Source organism: Gorilla gorilla, chromosome X (genome assembly GCF_029281585.2).
Source record: "Gorilla gorilla gorilla isolate KB3781 chromosome X, NHGRI_mGorGor1-v2.1_pri, whole genome shotgun sequence".
Taxonomy (NCBI): Eukaryota; Metazoa; Chordata; class Mammalia; order Primates; family Hominidae; genus Gorilla; species Gorilla gorilla.
The window spans coordinates 46,687,709-46,700,361 of NC_073247.2; the positions used below are offsets into that span (position 1 = coordinate 46,687,709).

The 12,653-nt window shown below is 35.0% G+C and overlaps 1 protein-coding gene across 1 annotated transcript in view; it reads left to right on the forward strand.

Annotated features, from left to right (window-relative positions):
- The window catches only part of CFAP47 (cilia and flagella associated protein 47), a 469,679-nt gene that overhangs the window by 217,610 nt on the left and 239,416 nt on the right, over positions 1–12,653 (forward strand). Inside the window, exons 34-37 of the mRNA XM_019019001.4 lie at positions 666–763; positions 1,053–1,169; positions 7,910–8,044; positions 11,808–11,923. Of these exons, the coding sequence (XP_018874546.3) occupies positions 666–763; positions 1,053–1,169; positions 7,910–8,044; positions 11,808–11,923 (466 nt within the window). The remainder of the gene's footprint in view (positions 1–665; positions 764–1,052; positions 1,170–7,909; positions 8,045–11,807; positions 11,924–12,653) is intronic.

Genomic DNA, 12,653 nt, shown 5'->3' on the forward strand with positions numbered 1-12,653 from the left:
ACATAGGGATTATTTCCACTGTTTAAAATTAACCTCCACCCAATATAGGTCAGTATTTCAGATATTCACTTAAAATTCAGATACTTCCTCTTTTTGTTCCAAACTCAGCATAGTAATCATGTCTGTAATTGAGAATTCCTTTTACTACTCCTCCATCCTGTATTGCCTTTTATAGGTCAATTTTGGTTTCTTTAAGCCATAAATCTTGAATTCCTTTCACATACTTTCCTGCCATGTGGATGAATTTCTGCAAGAAATAAAGAAACTGGCACTAGCACTCTAAAGTTACAAGTAACTCCATGCCTTTTCAGTCTCCTTACCCATGTTGATGATCATTGACTAAACATTTGAACCTCAAGGTACTCAACAGAATGGGTAATTTTGAAACATTGAATTTCTATTCCATTATTACACTGTAGTGTATTTTTTAAAGCAGCTCATATAGAAATAAAGAAGACAGCTTGCAATTGTTTATAAAGCCTTACAGGTAACTCTCATAGTATTAATCTTCTGAGACTTAAAATTTGTTTTTATTTCCAATATAATATACTTTTTGTTTTCCAAGCAGAAGCAAAATTTTCTTTTACTATTGCTCAAATTTCCATAGGTATCTTTTAGTAAAGTAAAACTGTTGTTGTATTTACTCTCCCTCTTTTTTGAAACAGATGTTATCCCTTCTGAGAGATGGATAGTAAATTTTGACAAAGACCTTTCAGATGGTCTTGTTTTTGCAACACAGTTGGGAGCCTATTGCCCATTCTTGGTAAGAGTCGTTTTTATGCATAATGATCTTCTATTATTTATAAAAACTTAGTGATTAAAATTTGAAGTGTATTTTCTGTAAACAGATTATTTCGAACGTCTTACATTCAAGTCAAACACCTGAATATGCATGGCCAGCACTACCTTTTTGTTTATTCTTGCATTTTGATTGCAATAATTTATTACTGACAACTATTAATATTTAAATGATTCTTTGCCTAACTATAGAGAACACTTAAAAAACAGAATTTTTTATTCCATTACCAAAAGGTTTGATTTTTTTTTTACAGATTGAGTCTCATTTTATAAATATGTACACGCGACCAAAAAGTCCTGAAGAGTATCTGCACAATTGCCTGATTATTGTAAATACTCTTTATGAAATTGACTTTGACATGGAAATACAGGTGGGTGCCTTTATATTAAACATTCTACAAACATTTTATAAATTTCTTTTGATAGCTTGCTCATTTATAATATTGCTTTGTTCATATTTTTGAAATTTAAATTGAAACAGGCTTTTGATGAGACATTGCTAAAATGTAGAAATCGAAATATGACTCCACAGAAATCGACTGGATATTTTAAAATTTGTATAATTATATACATCCAGCTGTGCATAATAGGAAAGTACTTCCAGTCCAAGTGCCTGAAACCCCAAAAATAAACATTGAGTGAATTATAATCATTACTCAAAATCTAAGAATGAACTAAAAGAGCATATTTATTTAAATATAGATGTCATATTATTATCTTCTAATTTAGTAGCAAAAATAAATGTTCACTTTAGTATTAAAATAAATGTTTGTGTAGAGGTCATAATGGCAATATACGTTTTAATTGTATGTTGACCTTCAAGTTGTAATTCCTTTTGGCTTTTCACATCAAGACCTCAATAGCAATAATCAAAAATATATTGGATTCTTACTATTTTATGAGCCTTTTGTTTGTTACTTAGGGGCAATAAAATGGTAAAATAAATGATTCCTGACTTTGAATATATAAATTCATTAAATTATCAAGATACTTGCCTGTTAAAAGATAATGCTCTACTTATTTAATTGTTAATAATGGTCTATGAAAAAAATGAAGTATAGAATTCAGATGAAGGAAGAGATCAATGTGATGCAGACTGATACATCAAAGACAGTGTGGAAGAGACAGAATTTAATTGGCATCTGGAAGGGTGAATTGGATTTGCATTGGTAGTGGTAAGAAAGAAAGTTGTTTGCTCAGAGGAAGTAACATGAACAGAATGTAGAGTGTGAAAAAGTGACATACGTTAAGGAAATTGTGTGAATAGGTTTCCCCAGTTGAAGTTTGGTATTGGAAACAGAGACATAGGCATATACTAGGATATTGAATATCAGCATAAAAAAATGAGGAGTTTATCCTGTGGGCCTTATAGGGGATAAAAGGCCTTTACTCTTGCAACAACAATCGTCAGGATGGACCGAGAGGAGAGGAACTGGTGACAGGGAACGCAGACCAGTCGCAATGCAATTTGAACTGGTCAAGGAGTACAGTAATTACTTTCTCTACTCTTATCATTTTAATTAGGATTAAAACATAATAAGCTGATGTAGGAAAAACCATGAGGTTTGCTAGAGTTGGTGACCAGCCACAAAAGAAGGGCATTGGAGAAAGACTATTATAACTAACTCTGAGTTTTTCAATCTGTGATCCAGAAAGACTGATGATACTAGTGCCCAAAATGATATCTTACACCTGCTGGAGAAATGAGTTTTATAATTGCTCACTTTTTTCTTTGTATTGAAGTCACTTGCATGTTAATGTCACTTTGTACCATTCCTGACATTTGTATTCTTTTTATTTCATTTTCTTTTCATTTATTTTTTTTTGGTACAATTGTAAAGGGAAACTGCAATCAATAATTTTAGTCAGAGAGTTCTAATAGTAGAATTTTATGGACAAACTCTAATAAAAGTCTTTGGTTTTGAAGAATAAAAATATTACAATTCCCATAAATTCAACACATTATTTAACCTCCCTCATGAAAGACACTGGATACGTCCTTCAGGGGTGCAGATGTGACAAAACTACACTCATGCCTTCAAAGGTGTTGCAGACTAATAATCACAAGTTACGTGAAACAAGGCTGATGCAAAGCGACAGTGAATGTCACAATAGACATAGAAATAATATGCTATGAGACTCAAAGGAGACGAGAAGTCACTCTAAAAAGGATACCAGGAAAATTTGCACAGAACACTTAGAGTTTAAGCTGACCCTTGAGAGTTTGGTAGGAGTTCATAAGAAATTTAAAATACCTTTGTTTAGAAAAACCATACATTGTGACTCTCTTCTTTGCTTTTTTGATTTCCTCACATATGTTGGCTCAATATGTTTATTTTATTGTATAGTCAAAAATAATTTAAAAATAAGTATCGACTAGATAAAAATGTAGAAAAGTTGCCCAAGATTTGATGAATGAAGTAATTGAAAGTCGGCTTAGCAGATAATGACCAAAACTTTATCAGCCAATTCCAATGCCCTAACTCTTTATTAGCCCAGATTTACCAACCACACTAAATGGCAGATTTAAAACCATCACCCTCTAATGAACTTATACATAATGAATTAATGCTGGTGCTTGTACTGGTCCACCCTTGAATCCTGTAAAATTCAGCAACGGACTTAATTATTAATGCTTAAGTTTCTTCTTTATTATGTTCTTAATTGCAGCCTGAAAATTAGCTTCATAAGTTGCTGGGGTAATGTTATGTCTTTTTGGAGAATCCTGCCAGTAGGAATATACAGTTATTACATATTACATATTCTCCTTTTCATGACATGATTTTTATTTGAAGCAAAAATACTATGGAATTGTTTGACCACAGCATAGAATGCATGTTTTGTTCCCTCATGCAAAGATAGATAACAAAATACATATAATAAGCATTTATGGAGCTTTAGTACACATAATTTAATGAGTAGTGATTGGAGCTAAGGGTGAATAGATATTCTAATTTTGTCCTTAAATTTTTTTGTTTCTTTTTTTTTTAATCACTTGTTAGGGTTCTCTAGAGACACAGAAACAATAGGACATATGAGAGGGGATTTATTAGGGGGAATTGGCTCACATGAACACAGAGTCAGAGAAGTCTCGTGATAGGCTGCCTGCAAGCTGGAACACAGAAGAGCTGGTGACATCGCTCAGTCCAGAAGCCTCAGAATCAGGGAAGCCAGTGGTGCAGCCCCTAGTCCAATTCTAAAAGCCAGATAGCCCCCAGAGAGCACTGGTGCAAGTTTCAGAGTCTAAAAATTGAAGAACCTAGTCTGATGTCCAAGGACAGGAGGAGAAAAGGTGTCTCACTCTGGAAAGGAGAGAAAGCAGAGAGTCCTCCTTCTTCTTACCTGCTTGTCCCAGCCCCAGCTGATTGGATGGTGTCTGCCCACATTGAGGGCAGATGTTTCTCTCTCAGTCCACTGACTCAGCTTCAACCTCCTCTGAAAACACTCTCACAGATACCCAGAAACAATGCTTCACCAGCCATTTGGGTATCCCTCAATCCAGTCAAATTGACACCTAAAGTTAACCTTCACAATCACTAGGAAATTTTCAGCTTTAAAGAACAGAATTCTTGAGTAAAAGTGGTTTAAAAATAAGGAAATTTAATATTTTATAAAAAGATAAAGCCAGACAATCAAAGATTATAAGGATAATTGTTCAGTTTTTTAACAAAGTTATCAGAGATTCAGTTTTGCTGAGCCGTTCTTGACCTACTAGCTTTGTTTTAGGACTCTGCACAAATAACTCCCAAATTTCTGCAGAAGTCTCACATAACACCTTCATACAGTTCTGTCTGGGGCTGGCTGAGTGGCGTCTTTTTTTGTGCTTCTCTTTTTCCAGAAGGTAAACCTTTCCCAGCGGCCCCATGGCATATTCCCCATTGCATATCATTGACCGGAATTGAATCCTATTCTTGTCGCTAACCAGTGGTTGATTAAAAATTAAAAAAAAGAATATTCACAAAAAGTTTGGTTCTTAGTAAAGAAGAAAGGGGAAAATGATTGTTGGGAAGGCATTCAATAGCTGTCTTTGTAGGATTATAGTATATCATTATGTACTGCTAATTATATTTGGTGTCTTATTTGAAAGTTAGTGATACCTTAAAAGATATGGCACATTAAATCCAGCATAAAACTCAAGATCTCATCACCCCTTCTATTTACTGATGATGAAACTGAGGCCCAGGAAATTCAGTTGTCTTAATCAAGAGCATGGCACTGTGTCATAGCAGACTTGAATTAATTTACCAGATTTATTGATTTTTTGTTATGATTTTTATGATTTTTTTGTTTGTTTACATTCCTGCATTTTGTTAATCTAGTAGGAAAACATAGTCATCAAGGGGAAAAAAAGGACCAATACAATTGAAGTTATTTTTGGTTAGATCTATATAGTGAAAATAATGATTATGTCCTTAAAAGTACTTTCACATGAAATTTTAGTTTTAAATAAACCTAACATTTTATTTAACATTTGGCTTTCTAGCCTAAGGTTGACAAAAGTCTGATTGCTTTAGGTCACTTTTGTTTAAATGTATAAGGAAAGGTAAGAATGCTCTTTTATTTGGTTTTTCAGTATAGTGTCTTATTAAATATAGTTTCCCATTAAAAACGTATTTTTTAATTTGCCAAATTGCTGGATTTTTCGAAGTTTAGCTTTTGAAATAATTTTTATATTGCTATTTATATCATTTTATGGGGTACTTACTAAAACATGGTTCAAAAGACTTTGATTCATCCCAGACTTGAGCCCAGAGTGTTCTGCCATTACTACTCCTCTTTTCCCCAGTAAACACACCTCCCGTCACCCTAGATAGCCCTCTTTGGAGCATACCCTATAGGTTGATTCCAAACACAGGGCCCAGCAGAGCCACACATTCTTCACTTAAAAATTTACCTTCTTAGGCCTCAAAAGTGGATGTGACAATTAAACTCTGCATTTTTTTATTTTGTTCTTATCTTAAATCATTTTTCTACATCTATTTACTAATGTCGTCTTTAAAGAATGTGAGACCACAAAATACTGATGAGAAACTTTATGGTCCTGGTATATTTCCAAGTTTTCCTCAAATTATACTCAAAGTTAGCTTTCTACCCTGCTAAGGCAGGCCAGTTTTCTTTCTGTCAGTCTTTTGCCCAGGTACCTTCGTTGGTAAGCCTTACTTCTAATCAACAAAACAAGAAAGAACAAACTCTTCTATTTTCCCGAGAAGAATAAGAGAGCATGAAGAAATGTGGACTAGCAGATCACCAGTGGGGTTGTCATCATTCTCTAAAAACTGCTGCCAAATTTCAGAATCAAGTGCCTTAGTTCCACCTAGCACATTGGGTCTCCTTGGCTTTCACACCATTTGCATTTCTAGGCCGGGCTCAGATCGTGTTCAGTTGCTAACTTGAATATGTGCCATTAAGTCATAGCAGACCTTCATTTCCATTTTGTGGAAGTACAGAGAGCTCCCTGTATATTGACACTGACAGAGTTGTTTGTCTATTAATGGTGTTTTTTATGTCTTCGAATCCCTCACACCAACCCCAATACTTTTGTGCTGTGAATAACTTTTCCCCACTGCTTCTATCTTCTTCTGTTCCTGACATTACTTTTTGGCTTCAGCTTACGTTCTGGCTATGTTTATTGTCCTGATATCATTGCGCTGTAATTTTGGATTTTATCTCAAATATACTCCAGTAATCATTACTAATGTATTTTGTTTATCAGAGTAATTACATCCTCTGCCTTATTGTTTATCTGTTCTGGGAAAAGTACTTCTTCAACTGCCCCCTACCTGATCTGCCTGAATTGTTGCTCTTATTATGTTATTTCTTGTTCAGAAATCAAGTCCCTCACCCTGCCATCTAAGACCTCCACAATGTAGCCTGGCACTCCTTAGTCTTTTTTCTCACTAATTGTCCCATCTTTTCTTATGCGTGACCCAAATGGTAGTTCTTTACTGAACAAACACTATGCTTCTCTATCTCCTCATCCTATAGTGATTTGCTTTTCTGAAAAAATACACTCTTTTCCTCACATCAAATACACATTTGAAGTTCAAGGATTCTATAAGGCCCATTTAATGTGCCATTGGTTCTATGGGCCTTTGCTTGAAAATCTCTTGCCATCTTTAACTTCAGGAGTAATAGTCACATTAGTCATAATTTCTAGAGTGTAGTGTTCTTCTGAGTTCCGACTAGCTTTTACGGAGTCTGAGGTTACTAGATCAGTGTTCTACTTAGGACACATTTATTTTTTAACACTTACGTCAAGCTCTTCTGATTCAGAGCGGTATTATTGCTGTATCTATATTTCAGTGTCATTGTCAATCACAAATATTTTAAATGTTTTAAAGTAATTCAATAATTGATTTACTATGCTTTTCCTCTTTTTATATTTTTATCTATTATCTTATTTGATGGTTAATATTAGGTGTCAACTTGACTGGATTGAAGGATGCCAAGATGACTGGCAAAGTTTTGTTTCTAGGTGTGTCTGTGAGGGTGTTTCCAAAGGAGATGGATGCAGGAGTCAGTGGACTGAGAAAGGAAGATATGCCCTCAGTGTGGGTTGTTACCATCCGATTGGCTGTGGCAGTGGCCAGAACAAAGAGACAGAAGAAGGGGGATATTCAGTTTGCTTGTTTTTTTGTTTGTTTGTTCTTTTTTATTTTTGTCGTGATCTCTTTCTCCCTTTGGAGCAGGATGCATTTTTTTCTCCTTCTGCCCTTGGACATCTGATTCCAGGTTTTTCAGCCTTTGGACTCTAGGACTTGCACCAGCAGCCTCCTTTGGGCTTTCAGCCTTCGGCCTCAGAATGGGGCCTGCACTGTAGCTTCCCTGGTTTGGGGGATTTGGGACATGGCCTGAGCCATGCTTCTGGCTTCCCTGGGAGCACCTATTGGCTTCTGTCATTCTGCAGTTTGTAGCCAGCCTATTGTGGGACTTCGCCTTTGTGATTGTTCAGCCAATTCTTCCTAATAAATTCCCGTTTATATATATATGTGTGTGTGTGTGTGTGTGTGTGTGTGCGCATATATACAGATATATATCCTATTGGTTCTCTACCTATGTAGAACTCTAACTAATGCATCCTCTAATTTCGATTTATCTTCTTTGAAACTAGGCCACAGACATCTGTGACCCAAATCCAATCCTGATGCTCATGCTTTGTGTCTACATGTATGAAAGACTCCCTACATATCTCCCTAAGAAGGTGGTGTCCTTTGAATGTACTCTACATGACACGGTGCTGAATAAGGTAAGGATAATTTTGGGGTCAAAATGCATAAGGAGTTACACAATTAAGAGAGGTTTTAGATATTTCTTTGCCAACCCAAAATTAACAGCAAGCGTCTATAGGAATAATTTTATTAAAAGTGAATACGCCTTATCAAATGTTGCTTCTTCTAAGCCAAAGGTCTAGATGAGCGAAAGGTGCAATTTTTGCTTAAGAGTAATCACCACTTGCAATGAAATGATGACTCTTTTCTTGCTCATTTTCATTTGATTTAAAATAATATTATTCTGTATACAAGTTAATTTACTGCTTTGATAAGATTCATGTTTATTCCTTTTTTCAGGCTCTTTTATGTGTGTCTCTCTTAATATATAATTGGGAAGGAGGATAATTTTATATTTTTGATGCAAAACTTATCCATATGTGGTCTTCAAAAGATATGCCACGGTGATCTTTGATCTGTAATTGTAACTTCTTTGAGAAAATAACTGTAGCCTCCATGATGGTGTGAGCATCAGTTGATAAGGATTTAGTTAAAAATTGAAAAAAAAAAAAACACAAAACCCAGGTTCTTATCTCAAAATGTAGAGGGCTGAATTTAGTGAAAAGAAAGCCTCCTCTTTTTTGTGTTTGGTTTGTGTTAGTAAATACTGAGATTCAATCTCTTTTATTTACTTTATTTCTTTCCTTTTTTGTCAAAAAAAACGACATAAAACTCCATAGAATTCAGTATTTACTATGATAATTCACTAATTGCAATGATATCCAAGGGCTTTGGATAAATAACAAGCCTTGAGCTATAATTAGATTGAATTTTTGACTTCAAAATAACATTTCAGAAGAGTTAAAAGTCTTTTGCTTAGGCCTGCAGGAGACAAGAGTGTAAATTTGATTTAAGTATAATTTATTACTGTTAACTATTATTACCAATTCTCTATTTCTGTCTACATGATTGTACTCCTTCATATCACTTAATTGTTATTGATGATTTTAAGTAGTTAATATTAATGCTAGCTAACATTTAAAAATAAATTTAAATTATGATGTTAAAAACCAAATTAAATCATGTTTAAATAGAACATGATTTATTTTCTCATTTTATTATTTTGCCGGAAATAATGCTCTTACCTAAGATTATAGATAAAATTATACAAATATACCTTTCATTTTTCCACAATGTAAGAAAAATTTTTGAAAGAAGAAATAAATAAAATGTATATGCAGGATAAAACAAATTACAACAAGCTTTGATTTTACCTTTTATTTAAGAAAATTAGTGATTTGGAAATTGCTGAGAATCTTTTATGTATTTTGCTCCTGTGAATCAACACGATGAATGGCAGTGTGTTAAGTCATAGAAAGTCGTTCTTACCACCAACCCTATCAATGTTACAGAATATAGCAAAATCTCCAGAAATGGCTACAAAATTGAGAAAGTATTTCTTTTCTTTTTTTTTTTTTTTTTCTGAGACGGAGTTTCACTCTTGTTGCCCAGGCTGGAGTGCAGTGGCACGATCTCGGCTCACTGCAACCTCTGCCTTCCCAGGTTCAAGCGATTCTCCTGCGTCAGACTCCTGAGTAGCTGGGATTACAGGTGCCTGCCACCATGCCCAGCTAATTTTTTGTATTTTTAGTAGAGACGGAGTTTCATCATGTTGGCCAGGCTGGTCTTGAACTCCTGACCTCAGGTGATCCACCTGCCTCGGCCTTCCAAAGTGTAAAAAAGTATTTCTATAGCTATGGGCAAATAATAGACACATAGAATGCTAGAACAAGTACAAAAAAGTAGTGGTCAGTGAAAAAACATAGAGTGCAGTGATTTTCCAAGACATTCAAAAGCAGTTGAATTTTGTTTTCCTTTTGAAACAAAATTTACACAGAAGCAGAATAAAGAATGTCTGTCATTGCAAAAAAGGAATTGAGACTTTAAAACTTTCTTTTGTTCCCTTAAACAGCTAGCTCTTCTTCCTATCTACTCCTCATCACCCCTACACGAAATCCTGGAGTTGGGTGGTATGACTGTCTGACCACAGATGAGTCCAATACCATTTTGTCATATGTGTGATATGTATGATATAGTGACAATGAATGGCTTCCTTATGATCTAAACAGTTCACAACAAATCTACTATAATTTTCAACATTTCCTTCCAAAACAATAGGAATTAGCTCTCTGGGACTTAAAATCACTTGGTCTGTTAATGAATATTTGAGATACATACAATTTGTATGAATGTATGTACATACAAAAAGATTACCACACCACAGTGGGGTACCACACTATAGTGGGGGTCTTGCCCCCATTATTGATGTCTTTAAGTATTTGAGAACATGAGGCCTCCAAATCCTTAAAGAAACTAAAGTTGGAAACGCTTTATCAACAACACACTTGTTCTATTGGTTACCAAAGTTCCCATTGAACTAAGAAAATAATTAATCTTTCACCAGATTTTCATCATATTCCTTATGACTCACTATAACCATACCTACTGCTACTTTTTCACTCTTCAAATATCTGTGACTATAGGTCCTGAACTTCATAATTTGCAGTGACCTTTTATTCACTCTAATTTGACCAATTATCCTTTTCCCTCATCCTCACCATTCTCTGGGTCAGAACTTTTGGTGATACCTTGGCATCTTGTTAAAGAAAAAAAAATGTTCATGACACTTGTTAAAATGGTAAGGCAGACTTTATTCAGGACTATTATGATAGTTATAGGGACCACTGCAAAGCAGTTTTGCAGTGGGGGAGAGAGATTGAGCTCAACTCGAAATAAAACAAGGAAAAGTAGGAATTTATAGCCAAGGAGCAGGATGGAGATCAGTGGGTGGGAAATGACTAAGAGGAAACATATGGGTAAGGGGGGATTCTGGCTAAACCAATATAAGATTTTTGCTAAAGGAAGGCCAGGGTGATCATACATTACCTGAGCAATGGCTGGAGATGAGGAATTTGGTTAGATATCAAGGGTGATTAGATACTGAAGGTGTGGAATTCTGGTTAAACTGATTTAGCAGGATTCTTGCTAAAATTGGGCTCTTGAGGACATGCCCAAAGGTGAGGCCTAGTTAAAAAAGAGTTCAGACAAGCCTTACTGGAGTGTGGTTGAGAAGAAAATCTTTGTCAGTCTTCCTAAAGATTGTTTTTTGAATCTCCATTATATTTTACATAAACACTTTGTGTACTCACGTTTTTCAAGAAGTACTCTTTTGTAATAAAGCAACTCATTTTCTAATCCTCCCCATGTCTCTGGATCAGGAGGAAAGAGACAGCCAACCCTTCGTTGAACTACCACATCTAGACTGGGCCACCATTATATTCAGCCTGAAACTGTTTTTAAATCTATACTCCTTATAATACCTTCTACACTGAGCAGCCAGAGTATCCTTTTTGTAAATTGGATATATAAGTTCCCTTTTTAAAATTCCCCAATGGTTTTCCTTTGCAATAAAAATAAAATCCAAGCTGCAAATGTTGATCTTCAAATCACTGGTGATAAGATGCTTTTGCATTTGTAATTCCCTTTGTTGAAAGTTCCTTCTCTTTGCCGACTTCAGCTAAACTGTATGTATGTGTGTGTGTGTGTGTGTGTGTGTGTGTGTATGTGTGTGTGTGTAGTTGTTATTTTAAAACACAAATTCTGGCTTTGTCCAGTTGGTGTACATTATAAATAAGTATATTTATGACTAAAATCTATGCTATCTTTGATAAAAATAAGAAATGATATAGTTGCATAGTTTTTAATTTTATAATCTTACTTATATCCTCTTCTTCTACATAGATTCTACTGAAAAATTCCAGCTCGCGAAACTTAGTGTATAATGCTAGAATTGTTGGAAGAGATGCTGCTGACTTCTCCCTTTCCCAAAAAGGGAATGTTGTGACAATTTCTCCAAGGTAAGTATTTTTTTTAATTTTACATTATCAGACATATCAACCCCAAAGATTTAATGTTATAATTATAAAATGTGACTTTGATTTTAATATTGATAGATATTTAATGAAACGATTGTCACTCACAGTCAGACAAATATTCGTATGTTTCTACAATTCCTCACCAAAGTTGTTGAAACAATGCTAACAACATAAAACAGCTGTTTTATATATGCATTTAATTTTAATTTGTTTTTTATGCATACGGGTCATAGAAACAAGACTATAAGTTGGTTTGTTGTGTACTGCCATTCTGTTTCCTGCAGGAAACTGAAACCAGTGCATTCTAAAAGTATGTATGCATATAATTTAAAGATATATATTTTTTATTTTATTTATTTATTTATTTATTTATTATTTTTTTTTGAGACTGATTTTCCCTCTGTCGCCCAGGCTGGAGTGCAGTGGCACGATCTTGGCTAACTGCAACCTCTGCCTCCTGGGTTCAAGCAATTCTCCTGCCTCAGCCTCCCAAGTAGCTGGGATTACGGGCGCCTGCCATCATGCCTGGCTAATTTTTGTATTTTTAGTAGAGGCAGGGTTTCACCACGTTGGCCAGGCTGGTCTCGAACTCCTGACCTCATGTGATTCACTCACCTCAGCCTCCCAAAGTGCTGGGATTACAGGCATGAGCCACTGTGCCCGGCCTATATATATTTTATATATGGTTTTTGCTGATTATAAAGGCAGCATG